Below are 19,229 nucleotides of genomic sequence, written 5' to 3' on the forward strand. Positions count from 1 at the left end.
GTTTGTCTTGTTTTGTACTGCTCCTTTGTTTTTGTTGGAAAACATGGATCAAGAATTGATTAGCAGTTTGCTACGCATGTGGACTGGCAGAGCTATACCGGTGTTCTTTTCTGAAAAGAGACTAATATTGCAGATAGCAGACTGTTTGGTTCAAATTGCATGTACTGCTTACAATTGATAAAGACATTGCGTCTACAAGTTTCTTGCCCAGCATTGACTGCAAGCTAACGAGATAACAATGCTGTGGACTAGAAGGGAACAGGCTCTAAAGACTTCAGAGAGATTGAAAGAGATAATGCCACTAGGATCAAAGGGGGTCGCAAGAAGATAACAAAAGGCAGATGTATGGACCTTTTGTCTCCAGGAGTGTGAAGAATGCAGAGGTTGTCACACTAGACTACACAGACACACACACACTATAAATTAAATTACCTTGACCATTGGTTAAGTGTCAGAGAAAGGGGAGGTGGACCATCTATACAGAAGGGTATTTAATGTCATGCAAACATTGTAATGATGAGTATTCTGTTTGTCCTGTACCTGGGACCAGACTCCCTGCATATTTCAATAAACCTGGCAACTGACTGTAGAAAAGGACTCTGTGCATTTTCTTGAATCTACTTACTCAACATCATTTTTTGTAAGTTACTTCACTTTTCCATTTAAATAAGATGTTTCTGCTATGCAAATGTTTGGTTTGATGTTCATAAATCTAAACTTGAGTTTTAACGATCGTTTGTCTTTCATTATCATATTACAGTTAAAAAGTTACCCGTTAAAATGACCGGTTTGGCACTTCGTGTTAAACAGCTTATGTGTCATTGGTGCAAATTAAGTGGTAGGAAATTATCCTCTTCTGTTTTGCAGTTGTTGACTAAGGTTTCGGTAACTAACAAATCACACACCAAAAAAAAAGTGTGCCACAATATTGTTGAATCCAGCATTGTATGACCTTATAAAATTATAAGGTTACAACCACAACTGAGCCGTTTTGAAAATGAAAGCTAATTCTACCGCAGTACCACTACATTTAAAAAGATTCATGTAACGTGTCACTATAACCGGTTTGTTAATAAATATGTATGCCGTCACACAGCCTTTTCACTGCATTTTTAAATGCTGTACAATTTTGAAAATATTAACTAAGAAGCAATAACAGAATAAGGGATATCAACCAACAAGGTTTATAAAACAAATATCATTAATTAGCCATGTTTTGTACAGACAACATTAGTAGTGATAATCTACTATAAAAGAAAACAGATAAATTAATGCACCTCAAGGATTGTATTCCTCTACTATTTGTACTGATAAAACCAAAGGCTACGTTACGTGCATCATGGTAACGTTACAGCTAGCTATTTACGCCTATTTTTTGTTTTTTTTCATAGTCAGAATTGATAAAGTAATAATTATCTATCTATTATGTGTTCATTTTTAGCGTGGGTGAAACCAGGGTTAACATCAAAATAATCCCCAAAGATTAAATTAGCATTTTACAGACAATGAATAAACGTAATGTCTTGTTAGGTCATTGTCTGTTCTCTTATAAAATCGTAATGTTTTTAACAGTTACTTAATTTTACTTTTGGTCTATAAAATAAACTTCATACATTTAAATTGTATCCACATTGTTCTGTAGTACTCTAGGTATGCGTACTCCACTGTCCAATACAACTTGCATTGTGTGCCTGACACACATGGGGCGGTACAAACCTCAGTCACCTATCGTGAAGCTCTATTAGTAATGGTTTCCCACTATATGAAAGATACTAATAATTAAAAAAAACAAACAAAAAAAAACCTAATACCAGTAATTATGTACATGTTCACGCAGGGTCGGTCATATACTGCAGCGCAAGGTATCAGAAAAATGCTACTGCATAAAAAAACTACTACTAAATATACCTTAAATTCGAGCCTTGATATACAGTCTATTTTTAAATCACTACACAACATTTTCAGGAAGTTGGGTATTGCAGACTTGTCAACTCCCCCGTATTCACCTGCAATCTCACGTATTTTGTACTCTTCTGTCGGACACCTCCCGGGACAGTTTTTCTCCAGTATTTTGAGCCAGTACTCTACTGGTAAACCTCAGCAAACCTTTAATGTCTGGCTGGTGTGTGGTTACTGCAATCCTCGTTACTTGGCAGGGTTTAGGACCCAGAGGAGCACTGTGGTAGGCATGCACTCAGTGCACCAGGTAAGTTCCCATACTTAGACACTATATTAATCTCACATATCACAGAGCTCTTTTTCATTTGCCATTTTTTGAAAACTGTTGCTCATACTCTGGCAAGACAGTAAAAAAGTGCAAGGTATTTTTGTAATTGTAACAAATACAAACATCTATTTTTTGTACCCGAATACATGTAAAAAAATACTTGTTTGAATATTTGTCCCAGCACTAATGTGTCTTCATAACTAAAGATCTGTGTTCAGTATTTGTTGTCAAGAAAAATAAATAAATAAAATAAAAAATATATAAAATCTGTCTTTCATGGCACACTTTCAATCTGTGATTCAATTACAGAGATCAGTTGTAAAAATAAACATTCAATATTCAATTGAATTTTGAAAGATTATGAAACAAAACTCACTGATGATATAAAGCAGCCTTTACTAAATAACAATAAAAAAATGCATCTTTTTCCATATGTACCTTTTTGTCAGTCACTGTCCACTGACTCTCTTCATTCTGCTTGAACACACAGTGATTTCTAGAAATCATCAATGGACAGGTCAGAGATAATATCTGATATGTGACAGCAAGCCCACGTCCAAGAGTCACCTTAAAAGAACAAAATGAAGAAAAACATATTTTAAAATGTAGCCATTGAAACATGAAGAGATAGAGAACATACAGCAGAATCTTGAATAGCTGAATAAGTGTTTTTGCACTAAACTAGCATTTAGCTAACCTAAAAGTACAGTGCTACCCCGTTATAATGCAGTATCAGTTGTAACACGGTAAGATCGTGATTCCCATTTCCCCCATTATGAAATTTGACTCAAACGCTGAGTTTTATTGTTGTTTTACATTACCGTATTTAAACCCATTTTAGTTGAAACAGGGACATACAGTACAGGCGATTCTCGACTTATATGACACAAGGCACTTACGACCCTCTTGCATTATTACCAATACAAAGTATACCAAATGTCCATACAAAGGTACCACCAAATGTTCCAAACAATGAATAATCCTCTTCCAACACCCAAACCCTGAACCTAAGGTCAGTATCCCATACTGCAGCCATTACACATCTATGTCAGCAAATAAGCATTTTTGTTACTTAAAAAAAAAAGTGACCAGAGATGCTGGCTTCCTCAGTTCTCCTGACAGGAACATTTCGTGGTACCTTTATAAGCACTGCTTATTACCCTGCTTTGACTTTACAATATCGACACAGCACTTACGACACGGCGAGACACAAGCCATGAGTCATGTTCACATGCTCAGTGTCCAAAACGCAGTGCCTGTCGTGGTCGTCCTGACTCAGCCTAGCTGTGTTTTTTTTTTTTTAAGAATGTATTTGCCAGGGTTTCCCCTGGGTTCTAGATTTTTGTGGTCACTAGTGACTAATCCTTTCTAAAAACATTAGTCACTCCAGATATTCAGTAGTCACTACTGGCACACAGCTCAAGTCTTCAAGGGTGTTATGAATCCTATTTTTATTTTATACCTTAAATCACTGTATTGACCAAAACAATTATTTAATTAAACCATTTTAATAATGTTGTAGTTTACATAAATTGGTCATTTACAGCTGTAAACTTTTAGAACTTTAAAACTCAAGAACCAGATTTATTTGCCCTGAAAAGCTACATATAGGCACAGAATGCATTATGAAGCACTTATACCAGGATTTATTTATTTATTTTTTGCAATTATTTTACAACATTTCATATGGCAGTGGTACACAAATAAGTCAATATTTCATAACAAACAAACTTACTTCTATATACATTTCAGGTTTCCTAAATGAAAGTACAGTACTTCAGAATTGTGTTAACATTTCATCGAAAATACAATAACATAAAAAATGTAATTGTTTACTGAGAGTTTTACAATTAAAAAAAAATAAAACATTGTTAGAATATTATATACTACAAATCATCTTCGGTTTAACAAAACTGTATGTATTGTTTGGTACAATATCTTTGCTTCACTTTTCCAACAAGATTTTCAACTCCTCTACTATAGGTTCAAACTAGAATCCTGCACTTTTTGTCCATACACCAACATCTGAAAGCCTTTTCAAAATTAAATTCAGATATTTTGTCAAGATCAGGCGTGTGACTTGACAGACATTTGCATTTACACGACTCAATTTAAGTTGGTTTCGTAGGTCTGATTTTATCACATTGTAGCGGCTAAAACCATGGTCTCAGTCAACTGTTGACATCGGTATTACACTTACAATAGAAGCAATTTTTTTATGCAGGGAAAGCTAGTTTTAAAATGGTCATTGACCAACAGTTTTTTCTTTTTTTCACGTGGGACCAAGTTTGGCATTTATTAAATGGGAACAGTTATAATGCAATTTATCTCGCATTTAAATATCTACGTTTTCAAATAAAATACACATATTTTTGCCTTGCTGAAACAGTATGTTTTGTTGTTTTATGTATTTATGTATTGTTAAGTGGCTAAAGTTTTACCAGTGTAAGCTAAAAAATGTTAAGTTACTTTAGCCACAATGGCTAATTAAATGAAAGTCTTAGAGGGAACGTAGTTATGGTATAATAATAAAGACCTGCAATGGTGTTGGTTGTTACAGAGCTGTGTATCAGGGGCGCAACCAGGATCTAGTCTCATCCTTCAACAGGTGGGAATGTGCTAATCAAGTTCAGTGAAGTTAAATCTCGTCTCCGTGTCACATACATTACACGCACCAAACTAAAGAACATGCTGTCACAACCAACCCTTTGAAGAGTATTGAGAGCTAAAACAAGTGTTTTAAGCAAACCAATTTCTCACATAAAGGAATAAATCAACAATATTTCACAGAATTATTATTATTTTTTGGCCATTACGCAAACTGAAAACAGCATCATTTTCCAGGTAACAACGTAATGGCCCATAACGCCAAACAGCATTGGCGAGAGCCCCGAAATTCAAAACAATACAAGTGTGTATAAACGTCCTTGGATTATTTCCAATTTATTTACAGTTTGCAACATAAAAAAAAAAAAAGTGGTGTAAACTTTAATGCTGGAATAGCAGTTTCTATTATACTGTACTGGTCTACAGACTGTGTGTGCATGCGTGTAAGCAGGGAAGCTGTAAATTTGCCTCAGCTGGGATTGACTGACATCCAGTTAGGTGGGGACATGAAAGCCCACATCAACGTGGACAAAGCTAACAGCAGAGTCAGACAAGCTGCTATGTTAATCTGCAACACTGTTGTTTTTGGTGTGGCCCAAAAATCAGCTGTTTGCACCTCGTTACTGAGCGATTACCTGTGTACTATACCTTGGCTACTTAATCCCTGTACGTAGGGCCACATTTATTTATAGTTTGACAAAACAGCACTGACTGCAACAGTAAACAAGCATGACTGGAAATAGAAAAGCAATGAGGATCAGCACAAAAATTCAGTGTAAATAAATTTGTTAGATGGTGTGAGCTTGCTAAAGCATGCTTGGAACTCTGTCAGTAAGCAAACAATGCAACGTTGCTTCAAAAAGCTGGTGACAATGTGAGAATGGACTGGATTATGGACTGGGAAGGGGATGGGAGTACTCTGTAAACCATGTTATTGTTGTTCAGATTAGTTCGCATTCTCTGTGTTTTGGTGCTTGTGTGACTACACAGAAAGACAGCCTGTGTGTGAGTGCGTCACTGATGTGGGTGGGAGCAGGTCAAACATGAGCAGTCAGAGATAGGGAGTATTGGACAAATGAGTGAGGAAGGGGGAGGGACTTGGGTGGGTGTGTGTGCGTGAGGAGATGACAGTTTGAAAGAGAGAAGTAGATCTGACGGAAGGAGAATTGAGAGAGTTGACAGGCTGAGTTTGTGATCAAGAGGAGAGGAATGTTCACTGAAAGCTATTAAAAAAAAAAAAAAAAAAAAAAAGGGGGGGGTTTCCTATTGCTTTGAACTGTTGACTGTCTCATTACATCCCGGAAACCCAGCAGCTCAGTGTAACAATATGTAAATAAATCCTGTTCACCTGCAGGGCGTATCAACTTCAACCGCCTGTCACTCAGCAGCGAATGCACGCATCCACTCGGTGGACAGCTAGTCTGTCACAAACATGAATACCCTGTATCTTCCTAAACCATGAATTTAGGGGTGCTCCCTAATAAAAGATGAATCTCAAAACAATAATATAATACAGTAACTGTTACAGCTGTGTATAATGGTATTTAAAACAGGATTCATTTATCTGCCTTTTTACATATCCATCCTTACTCTGGTCGGATATGCGAAGGATTACTGTACTTTTTATTACATTCATAGGTTTTAATACATCGCTTTTATTAGTGTAATGAACACGCTTGTTTGTTTTGATTACTGTACTGGTGACTGGGGGACATTTTGAATGCCCGGTTATTGTGTGGGTGTTTATACCGTCCATCCCTTACTGTGGCCGAATCAAGTAAACACAAATTCGCACATTCTAAACGGTGACAAGTGCACCTGCAAATTGTGTGTGTCTCCTTCCTTCTTTTTCCACAGTACGCTACAATATTAATTTGGCCAATGTAAATCATTTCGGCAACAGAAATGCCAATATTCGTTATAAGGTGAAACACAAATAACACAGTCCCCAACTATGGGCCCCGACAACCGCATTATAAAGGGGTAGCACTGTATTAACTTAACAGTGCCAGTCTAGTGGTCAAATCCAAGTACAATATTTTGATTAGGGGTTTTAATCTAGATATTTTCTATTGATCAATTAATCATCCAATGAATTAATTATATACACCTGTTTGCTAATGATATTCAATTATAATGAAAGACAAATACAAGTAATAAAAATATATTAATGCTATTTACTGCAAATATTTCCTAACACCAGCTAATGTTTTTTAAAAAACACATACATACACACCTGTGATTTTCGCAAATATGAAATAAAATGAAATGCAACATAAAGAAAACTTACAAAGCAAACATGCAAATAATATTTTTAAATTGGTAGGTTTATACCAAAAATACTTCTAATAAATACTTGTAATCGTATTTGTCAAGGCTCAGCCTTTACCACAGATGCGATCTGAAGGGAAACAAGCTCTGTCTAGCACTTGCGGAAATGTATGATTTGAAGCGAGCCATTAAATTAATATTGTGATGGAAGAGAAGAGACATTTGCTTCTAAAATGCCTAAACCGCGCATAGCAATTAAACAACGCTGCAAAGAATTTGAGCATGAGGGAATGTATGCAGCTAACGTTGACAAATTTTGCAACTGTCAGCTGGAATGGGAGTTAAAAGATACAGTCATTAAATCATTAGCTCTTTGTTTCTTTTGGGGAAAATATGGCTTGTTTATTTGTATTTTGCATTACTATTCTTTGTTTTATTTCAAGTGGTGCAAACTTTGCACTGGAAAGTGCTGTTTTGGTTTTGAATGAATCTGAATGAATGAATGAATTTACTTTGCTTAGTGTTTAAATACTGAGAAACCCCAAGCTTGTATACTGGAGCCCTGCTTCAGTGCAATGGGATTGAAATACAAATCCTATAGTATTTTTTATTTTTTTTTATTTTTTTTTTAATGGGTAGATTGCTGTATGTGCCATAAATATGACAGCCTCACGATAGTAGAGCAGTATATATAATTTTTTTTTATTATTATTTTAGTCTTATTGTATTTTTAGAGGGCATGGGCAGTATTTACTGTAAATCCGCAGTTAATTAACAAGAGTGGGGGACTTCACATACATTACCGTTACTACCGCTAATGAGAAATGATAACTAAATTATTTTTCTGTGCGAGGTCTGTATGTCAATGTTTAAAAAATTATAAAAAACAGATAATGTTTAATAAATATGTATATTAGTTAAAACATGATGTATACTTTGTTTTATTTATACATCTACTTAAGTTATTTTGTTAATGTGTATCTTTAATAAAACAAAATACATTTTAGCAAATAAAACTAAATGTGAAAAATAAAACAAATTACAATTTGACAGTTTGTAAATATTTGCTTACGTGGAATTGGAAGTTAGCCAAAGTTGAGTCATTTCAAATATTAACTTAGTTTTTTCGGTCGTGTGGATTCATGCGTTGGGAGTCTTCACACTTGGCTCTTAATTTGAACGTTTTCGCGGTGGGGGGGATTGAGGGATAACTAAAAATGGAACATTTTCTTCTTTTTAGTCAATGGTGCTGAAGATCGGTTCTTCTTCGCTTTACTGAACCTTTCTTTCCAAAACTGTACTTAGACAATAGTTCCAGTTGCTTTAGCTTTTATAAATGTGTTGTATCAATTCAAATTTAAAAAGAAAAATATTAAACAGAGCTGCTTACATTGATAAATAAAAATATATATAAAATAAACACTGCATCTCATTACCAGTAAACAAAACATTTTAATGCTGTATAAGGTGCAGTACAACTGCAGTCATTTCCCAGCTGTACAAATACATTCATTTTGTTTATGAAAACCACAAACGCCACACATACTTCACAAGTGTACCCAGGGGTGTGCAATTCATATTGCCCGATGCCCACGAGAACAAGTTTTGCTTTTATACTTTTCCTGTCGGACAAGAACTTTTTATTCAGTTTTCCTTACAGTACAGATGAACCCGCTTTACATCATGATTGCCGTGCAGGCATAATTCGAGATATAAAGCGGGTCGTAATAAACCGGGTTTCACATTTGCCTGTGACAGCACATTACGAGTGCGAGAAAAAAAGAAAGCAAACTAACAGTGAATTAAACAGCAGTGTTTTAATAATGTACATTTAGTCGTTCTTTACATTTAAACAAATGCATATAGTTTACTACAGGACAAATACATTTTGTATCATTAAATGGAACGAAACAGTTTGTGTCAATATAAAAAAAGGCATGAATTGTCGACTGATGGGAGCTATCCATTAGGCATTGCACTTGGTGAGTTTTTTGCGTGCATTTCTATAAGACTGACTGTTAGAAGAAGAAATTTGATGATATTGGAGCTTTGTAAATGAACTCCATGTCAGTTTACCAAACGGTGATGATTATTGGTTGTTAGATGCGTTGGAATTCTACCCTGTAGTTACTTAGTAAAGCCCAGCGACGCAGCATTTGACTGTGCAAAATGTGACAATAAGTGGATTTGTGATGTGACACAGAGGTAATTTCTCAAATAACCTATGGTGCATGGCAAGTAGTTTTTGAAAAATCATGATAACAAAAACAGGGTATGATATTAAGCAAGATGATAAAAAACAGGTTCATCTGTATGTTATAAATTTGTTGAGGTGAAGTCACAGGGAAATTTTGTGTATCTTGAAAGAATTTAGTGCACCAGTCAAGCTACAAGGCTAGATCCTATAAGTTATTCTCTACCTTTTTATCTGTGTTTTGCACGACTGGTACGGGGCAAGTAGGTTTTTAGGAAGGACAAGCACATTTTTCCAGCATTTTGTCCCTTGGACAAGGTTTTTTCAAAAACTGCACACCTCTTAATTTACATTACATGTTTCTTCTCATTTATACATATTTGTCTAATACTGTCTTTGTTTACAAACACAATCGTTAAACTATGCCATTCCGGGTTTCCATTCACTCAATTTATTTTACTCCAGTAAACCAGGCTTTTCACCTGACGTCATGCAAATGAATGGGAAAGGTGGGGGTTGATATGTAAATTAGCTATGCGTAAAGTATTCGTGCTGTTTTTGAAGATTACTAGTGAAATTTTGTGAAAATGTGGTATCCATGCAAGGAAGAACTGGTACTCAAGTGAATCTAAGCTGCTGTAATAAAGCAAAATATCTCATGCCAGGCTGGTTAATAATGTATTTTACTGCTGTTGCCCAAATTGTTTTTCAAGTGTCATTAGTAGTAAATACTATTTCAACTAATGTATCTTACAACTCATTAATTAAAAATAAACGTGGAGGTATAAAATGAAATTGACCAACACGTTTTGCAGAATACCATGGCTGAAAACTGGCGGAGACGTTTTACAACATTTATATTTATATATATATTATATTATATATATATATATATATATATATATATATATATATATATATATATATATATATATATATATATATATATATATATACACACACACACACACACACACAAAATCCTACGATACCTAATAATTGGGGTAAAACAAAAATATCGAAGTATCACGGTTTTTCGATAACGTATTTATTTATTTACTTACTTATTTTTTCAGCTTTTAAAACAAAATTCTAATTATGTGCTTTAAAAACAATATAAACTAAGCTTACTCATTTCCGTTTAGCGAAACTGAACAACTACCCTGTGCACTCTGGCAAAATTCAATTACTGTAGCCTCATGGCTAATGCCGGAGAGAAGATTGATGTGGAACTATTTTGGATTTCAGCTAGATGACAACAGCAATCAGGTTGAAGGAGGACAGTCAAAATATCGAACGTGTTTTAAGGAAGTGAAAAACAAACGCAGGAATTGCCAACAAATTAGGGATGGGAATTTTCAACGTTTAAACGTATAAACTCTAAAGAAGTGGTTAAACGTTTAATAATATGCTAGACATATAACCGATCATGTGAAAAATGTCACCAAGCGCATTTTTTATGCATTCATTTTGGTAATTTATCATCAATAGGCGCAGATCAGACTGCTCTAGTGCCACAGTAAGAGCAGACATTATAAAAATTGTTCCCCAAGTAGCTTTTCCAATTGGTGCCACAGAAAGACTGACACTGGGGCAGGTTTTATTCTCGGTCGATCTGGTGCTTCATTGGTGCACTATGCGTGTTTATGCCTGTAGTAGGCGTAGCATGGTATCAATTCCACAGCAGGGTAATAACATTAATGACAAGTGGTTTTTTTTCTGAGTTGGTTCTATATTATCCCACTACTATGCAGACCCATAAAATAATAATAGCGAGGCTGGATAATCCAAAGAAATCTGTGCTGCAGCTGTTTATGCAAAACTTTTAAGAGAGAAAAAGTTGCAATTACCAGACTTGACAGGTGGAAGTTTTTTTTCACTTGAAATTGTTCTGTAAGCTTTTGGACCTAACGGCCATTTATGTTTAGTACAGTTTGTATTTGTATGTTGGAACTACTGCACTAAAAGTAAAGGAGCTCTGAGACACACTTCAAACAGGCAGGCCAGGCATCTCTGTTTACTTCTGATATTTCGCCGGGTAACCTTCCGCTGAGTAAAATAGTCCCTAACATAATTAGAATATAAAAACAACACGCACAGAGAAAACGTTATTATTATTATTATTACTGAAATTATTACTATTTAGCCAACATATTTATTTATAGGGGTCTTACTCTTTGTTAGTATAATTTATCTGGACATGTACAATAGTCCGTGTACCAAGTCAGACTCTAAACTTGTTGCTGGAGGCGGGGCATTGTAGAATGTTCAGGGAAAAAGCCGGTAATCATGGGCGGATTGATTTAAAATTTAATTCACAGTTAAGCACTTCAACGTTCCAGTGGGCATCTATGCAAAATAGAAGCCCGCCAGATCTGTAAGCTGATTGGCTGTTCACACTCAATAGTTTTCTAATTTGACATTTAAAATTGGCCTTATTATTTTATATTTGGGAGGTTTATGTTCACTATTACAGTATGTAGAGGAGAGTCGAATTTGATTCAAGTACTCAGAAGCTGTAATGTTCAAGTACTCCTCTCGAGCAACAATACTAGATCTCAAAAACTGCACCGCTACTATCAAAGACCATTTATTCAGTGCTTGTCAGGCGCATCTGGTCCAATTTATTTTCACACACGCCATTTATTTTACACATGCTGTTTCAATTTTTTTTTCACCCCCCCCCCCACCCCCCCCCCCCCCCCCACCCCACTTAAAATGAACTGTATGGCAAAATTACATCAGTATTGCATCTCTATCCAAGCACCACCCCTTGTTCGCTGTATTTTTCACATACCTCTTTATAGACTTGCAAACTGATAAATTCTCTGCTGCTCACTCGTTTTATCATCAAACTCCTCAACAATGCGATCCAAGTCATTATTTTATTACTATAACATCTCTAAAACCTCTGCAAATGTCTGTGATACTCTTTGAGCACTGAATGCAGAAGCAGCTGTCTCCTTTGTTATGGGTCTGTGTTATCTCTGTGGTGCAGGGGCTTTCCGTATAGCTCAGATAAACCGCTCTTTTTCAGCCATTGAAAGGTTTTCTCTGCTTTTTCCGGAGAAAAAACGACTAGAGACCTGTGCTTTACGTCTTTTTGATGATGTCAGACAGGGTCCGTTATTGGACTGGAAAGGAAAAATTGTAATATCAGACCTGGTCCGACATAGGATCGCAAAGGGTTAAATCTCTGAGGCAGACTTTATCAGTTATAGTGTTCTTTAAAATTCCAAATTTTATCGCTAGTATTTAACTTTTTTAGAAGTGAAAGTATTTCCAACTTTTTTCTAATTGTTAGCACAACTTTCTTTCCGATAGACCTTTTGCACTAGCGCTGTACAGTAAGGTGATGTTTTGTTTTTTTTAAAACATATAATTTTGGGCAAAGTTTTATTTATATATATATAATAAAACTGGTTCCTTTTTAGTTGTTAAATTAACCTAAGAAACTCAACATTATACTAGCCAAAAATAGTGTGTACTTATATAGTTATATCTCCACTAGCAACTTTAATTACAACCATAAATATAACCATTTCAATATATACTTTGTGTACTTTTTTTTTTAAACTTTGTAGTTAAGTCTTTGTGATGTTAAAACATTATTTGCTTATTTAGGGTTTATTTGCTTAAAAAATACTAACCAGGGATGTCAGTATCAGCATGTAATATAAAAAGAGTGTGTGTGTGTATGTGGATATGGTTTAAATGCAAACATTGCAACGCGTTTAAACATTCATAAAACTTTACCAAAAGCACATCCCTACACCAATTTATTGAAATATGTTTCAGATCGGGACCCCGATCTCTTTGCCGAAGGTTACTTTGACTGTAGTGTCTTCTGTTCTTTTACTTTAAGTGAATTCCAGTGCATATCACTTACATAAAAAAAAGTCACAGCAAAATGGGAATGCGCTAGAAGCTGATAAAAAGGGAGTTCACTGATTAAATTTGCAGACATGTGTCATTAAAACTCTACCGCATGTCAAATGTTAGCAATGTTTTAATATTCGTTGGACTTTGTATTAATCCGTATTTTATGTGCATGTAATGTGACAGCTGTGAAAATCCTGTGCCTTCAATTGCATGCATGAGCAGTGGAAAGACCAGAATGAATAGACTTCACATGCTAGCATAGCAGTTTCCCTAACAGGATCAACGTGACGCCTCACCTGCAGAGGATCCAAGTCACACAACAAAAGTCTGCCAATGCAGACAGCTACAGGTTCAACATTGTACAAAATTGTAAAACGAACACAGTGTTTAAAATTAAATAATACAACGGTTGTGTGGATTCCCTAATGCAACATTACTATGTGTGTTTAAAAAGAAATGTTTTACAGTGTACATGAATGAATCAGGCTAGTCTAGTTTCGCATTATACTGTGTTTACTTGTTTTACTTTCAAAAAGATTTGAACAGTATAGATTCATGGAGGTGTTATGTTGTAGTGACTTTAAGAATAAAAGAAATGTTACAAACAAGAGGATGTCCATTTGACCCGTCTTGCTCATTTGGTTGTTTATCGATCCAAACAAGAACCTCACCAAGCCATTTAAGTAACCGTGTAAATCAGCTTCCACAACAGTGCTTCATGTTTTTGTTCCATGCTCACATTTTTAGGGCACTACTAAGACACCCTGTATGTAAAACATCTCGTCTAGTTATAAAAAGTCTGCTTCAAGGAAAGTATTTCTGTGTCATTTTGTTGTGTAAGAATTAAGAGATTCTGTGTAATCGGAGTATTTGAAGCTGGCCATATGCCAAAAGTTTTTTTTTTTTATATGTTAGAAATAACAAAAATGGTGTCACTAACATTGTGTTGCTCTTAAATTTTATTTAAATGTTACAGTCAGTGACAATGACCTTTGAATACATCAGAACTTGTTTTCAGCAGTGTAAGTGTGTGTATTATATACAGTGCCTATATAAAGTCTACACCCCCTTTAAAAATTTTCATATTTTGTTGCCTTATAGCCTGGAATTAAAATGCAATTTTTTTTTTTTTTTCAATTATCTACACATCCTTTCCATAACTTCCAAGTGAAAACAATATTCAAGAAATTTGTAGAAAATTAATTAAAAATAAAAACTGAAACAGCTTGGTTGGATAAGTGTCCACCCCCCTTGTAATAAGAATCCTAAATTAGCTCAGCTGTAACCAATCGCCTTCAAAATCACACACCAAGTTAAGTGGCCTCCACCCGTGTTAAATTGTAGTGACTCACATGATTTCAGGATAAAATCAGCAGTTCCTGCTGGGTAGTGCATTTCAAAGCAAAGACTCAACCATGAGCACCAAGGCGCTTTCAAAAGAACTCTGGGACAAACTTGTTGAAAGGCACAGATCAGGGGATGGATATAAAAAAATATCAAAAGGCCTTGAATATCCCTTAGAGCAAGGTCAAGACGATTATTAAGAAGTGGAAGGTGTATGGCACCATCAAGACCCTGCCTAGATCAGGCCATCCCTCCAAACTGGATGATCGAGCAAGAAGGAGACTGATCAGAGAGGCTACCAAGAGGCCAACTGCAACTTTGCAAGAGCTACATGCTTTTATGGTCAACACTGGTCAAAGTGTGCATGTGACAACAATATCCCAAGCACTCCACAAATCTTGCCTGTACGGTAGTGGGCAAGAGAAGCCATTACTCAAGAAAGCCCACCTTGAATCCTGTTTGAAGTATGCAAAAAAACACTCTGTAGACATGTGGCAAAAGGTTTTCTGGTCTGACGAAACTAAAAAGGAACTTTTTGGCCTAAATACAAAGCGTTATGTTTGGCGCAAACCCAACACAGCGCATCACCCAAAGAACATCATCCCTACTGTGAAGCACGGTGGTGGCATCATCATGTTATGGAGATGTTTCTCATCGGCAGGGACTGGGGCACTTGTCAGGATAGAAGGGAAAATGAATGGTGCAAAGTACAGAGAAGTCCTTGAGGAAAACCTGCTGCTCTCTGCAAGAAAGCTGAAACTGGGACGGAAGTTCACCTTTCAGCATGACAATGATTCAAAGCACACAGCCAAAGCTACATTGGAGTGGCTAAGGAACAAAAAGGCAAATGTCCCTGAGTGGCCCAGTCAGAGCCCCGACCTAACTACAATCGAAAATGTGTGGCATCCCTTGAAGATTGCTGTCCATCATCACTCCCCAAGGAACTTGACAGAGTTGAACAGTTTTGTAAAGAACAAATATTGCCAAATCTTGGTGTGCAAAGTTGGTAGAGACCTATACCAACAGACTCACAGCTGTAATTGCTGCCAAAGGTGCTTCCACCGAGTATTAACTCAAGGGGGTGGAGTCTTATCCAATTATGATCTTTCAGTTTTGTATTTAACACAGAATTTTTTTCTCAATATTTTTTTTTTTCTCCTTAACAGCGTGGAGTATGGTGTGTAGATAAGTGGGGAAAAAAACCCTCATTTAAATGCATGAAACTCTGAGGCACTGACACAACAAAATGAAAAAAGTCCAAGGGGGTGTAGACTTTCTATAGGCACTGTATATACTATCCAGATGGCTATTGTAAAATACAGCTGCAGCATTCTCCAGCCATACCGTCGTGAGATGCTGGTTTTGAGTACAGAAAAGAATCCCAAGTTTGCTGTTGTTTGTTTCCTTTCATTCAATGTATTTTTAGCGCTTCCCATGTGTTCTACAATGGTCTGTTTACGAGTGTAATCTACAGCCTTGCTGCATCAAGTACAAAACAGCACATTACCATTGACATTAAATTTGTCCTTGCCAAACTTGTTGATCCGAACTTTAGGGGCTATTGTTATTGTTTTCAGCATCTTTGAACAGCTCAGGATACTGACTGAAGTCTTATTCAACACTGAACTTGAATAGCAGAAACAGTTTTATTAGACAGGTATGTTTACGTAAATTTAAAGCAAAGCTGCCTGTGTTAAATGTATTCCTAGGATCCCTGCTACTGCGCTAGATAATCAAATTAGTCATGTGATACGAAAAGACGGCTGCAAGTCTGCTCTACATTCATATATATGTAAATGCCAGCCCTGGTCCTCGATTGCAGGCCCTGGGCCACATCGAAATGGTGGCCTAAATCTACGTTGGCACTGGGCTTGCCTTTTCTTTCTTGGAGCGTTCACATTTGAAAAAAGGCAGCCCTGGGCCACCTTAAATTGCAAGTGTGAATGGGGTCTTAGTACCCCATTTTTCAAGAGTTATTTTTTGTGCAGTGTTTTTTGGTACTGCACTCAGGGAAATATCAAAGCCAACAGGTGTGATTAATGATCCCTAACTTTGACCTTTACTTATTGAATAAAGTTTACCAAGCAGTTAACATTACGAAGTTACGAAGCTCTGCTGCGTTTACAACTAAATGCAATTTAGTTAACATTTTTTCTAAATATCTATTGAGCACTTCATCATTTATATAAAATACAATAGCAAACTGAAGGTTATTTTTTATCTAACCCCGTCCACAAAAACATTGTTTAGCATGAACTTTTGACATTTCAAACCACTCACAAGAACACAGTTTTAAAAAGTAGCAACTATTTTATCACTTCAACGTATTTTGTTGTATTTTTTTTTTTTGCTTTGACAAATGCAGATTTCTCAAGGACCATGCTACTATGAAACATCCCATCCCTGTTATTGCCTGGTACCTAATGAGTTAATATGTTATTCAAACTCACTAGGTCCAGCTGCAAATCGGACAATACAGCAACGGTACCAGGACCAGCCTGTTCCTTAATATGCTGTATGCTAAACAAACAGTACCCAAGATTTTGTAGCAAAATACAATGGTCACTTGTAAGAATGTTAGTAAAGCTACATTTAAAATACATGAACATTGTTATTCAGGTCACGTGTAGAAAGACAGGGCAGCTGAGAGATTTCTAACACTGATCTTTAGATTAAAAACCAGTCTAACCCTAAAATATTTAGTTTTACATTGCACCAGATAAAAGCGTGGGCCGCCTTTCTGCGCCTATGCCGTTTTTACAGTTTGAAATCCATCATGACATAAACACTGCATCCCTGTTTAGGCCTATAAATAATCATAGCAACGTTTAATTCATAACTCTGAAGAATCGTTTTGCCAGAATCTTTTTATTCTTAAACTGCTCTGAGGTATTAACACCTCCGTTATTGGACTGGATGGTGGTTCAATTTTGAATCCTGTGTACTGTGAGACAAGAAGGGGACTGTTACCAGGGTAAACTAGGTGTATTTGATTTATGTTATAGTATCAGTATAATTATAGACTGTTAAACGTGTATACTATATATTTTTAATTAATTTACTTACCTCAGTTTTTTCGTTCAGAAGTAGCCATTCGCATTTTTTACCAACTCTCCTCAAGCACCAAATCGCTCCTTTCTCCTTGTCTTCTTCTTCGACTGGAGGAGGGTTCACTCCACTTTCCTCCGCCATTTCTCTCACTCCATCCATAAATACTTTAAAGTACAGCACTGACTATGTTAAACGTCAGTTTAGTCTAATTTTATTTTCTCTTTTTTTCGTTGGGCCATGTTTCAAAACGGGAATAATCGCTCACGACAAGAAAACCTATATGGGGTACCCAAAATGCACTGCGCTGCTATGGTTTCCGCGGTAAGTTCCGTTTTAAACTTTAATAAGTCCACTGGCTAACATTCAGAAAGATCTACAGGGCTGGAAATAGTTTTGATGTAACCATTAGTTAAAACCACATTTGCATTGAATATTCTATCCATTACGTGCAGTCGGCTTCTGTTTCATCAACAGTTAAAACCCGCCAATCAAAACACACAACGTTCTCTGATGTCATATGTAATCGTCCTTTACCAGTTGCGTCACTTATAGTCCAGCGGATACTGTAAACGCACGAAATAGGCAAGATTTTGCACTTTTACCTAGAAATGTGAAACTTTTAATACTTATACAACCTTAGGTGCTGAACATTTTCTGCAACCGTGCCAATTGATCAGAGCCCCGTGGCGGCTTGTAACGCCATCTGGTGGCCAATGCGAGCAAGCACTTTACCAGTTGAAATGTTTTCGACCATAGTTTAATCAATAAATGTCGAATTAAGGCTCAAGGTGGCTCAGAATGTTGGTATGAATGTGGGGATAATCCCACAGCAGTAAAGCAATAGCTTGTCAGTGAATTGGCAAGCAAAAGAACGACAACATGAGTAAAAATCGCTACATAATCTGTTTCATGTACATTTTGGCCTGTGGTTTTCTAGGCTATAGTTCTTGATACTTGTAAACAACTATGAATCTGGTTTCATGCTTGTGGATTAAAATTATATATATAATATTATCATTTTAAAAGTTTCTGCATTGAGCATTTTGCCAAAAACCTTACCCTTCCCATTCAACAGCGAAATTCTCAAAATGCCACAAAATGGAAAACATGCAAAGTTGCTTACTGTACTTTCTGAGTTGCCAACAGTAAACAAAAATAAATAAATTCCCGCTGCTGTCAATTCTCTCTGTGAAGAGAAGACACAGAGAAAACTACCCTCTTTCTTGAAAATCATTATAGAGTATCCTGTACGGAGAGTCTTGAATCATTACGTATAACATATACCTTGTTTATATATAAAAACTTTTATTAAATGCATTAAATAACAAGACTTTAAGAACTTCGCAACACTGTTTCCTATACTATATTCAAAACCTAAAATATGTTGTACACAGTGTATGAAATATGAAATATGCATGTTAAAATATCATGATGTTGAATTCTTTTAAAACCAAATCCAAAAAAAAAGGTAAACCAAAATAGTTATTTCTGCAAATAGTCAACTTCTACTTTACTGTAATTACAGAATGAAACACATCTCCCTTATGATAAACAGTGATACTGTCAGATTGTTGGATGTGATACATTGATTTTTTTAAGGTGTATGAGGAGTTTTCAATACAGTACTTGATTGTGAAAATGTAAAGTGTTTTA

The 19,229-nt window shown here is 35.9% G+C and overlaps 1 protein-coding gene across 2 annotated transcripts in view; it reads right to left on the reverse strand.

The window, feature by feature from the left end:
- Nucleotides 1-18,050, reverse strand: part of LOC121315984 (E3 ubiquitin-protein ligase rnf8-like) — a 54,229-nt gene extending 36,179 nt beyond the window's left edge. The window contains exons 1-2 of one of the 2 annotated variants that reach the window (XM_041250639.1): nucleotides 17,592-18,048; nucleotides 2,666-2,794 (exon numbers count right to left, since the gene is read on the reverse strand). In XM_041250639.1, coding sequence (XP_041106573.1) covers nucleotides 2,666-2,794; nucleotides 17,592-17,735 — 273 coding nt within the window. In that variant the 5' untranslated portion in view covers nucleotides 17,736-18,048. Of the gene's footprint in view, nucleotides 1-2,665; nucleotides 2,795-17,591 lie in introns of both variants that reach the window. The other variant, XM_041250640.1, reaches the window with a different exon arrangement.
- Nucleotides 18,051-19,229: the final 1,179 nt, after the last annotated feature.

This window comes from Polyodon spathula, chromosome 5, assembly GCF_017654505.1.
Source record: "Polyodon spathula isolate WHYD16114869_AA chromosome 5, ASM1765450v1, whole genome shotgun sequence".
Taxonomy (NCBI): domain Eukaryota; kingdom Metazoa; phylum Chordata; class Actinopteri; order Acipenseriformes; family Polyodontidae; genus Polyodon; species Polyodon spathula.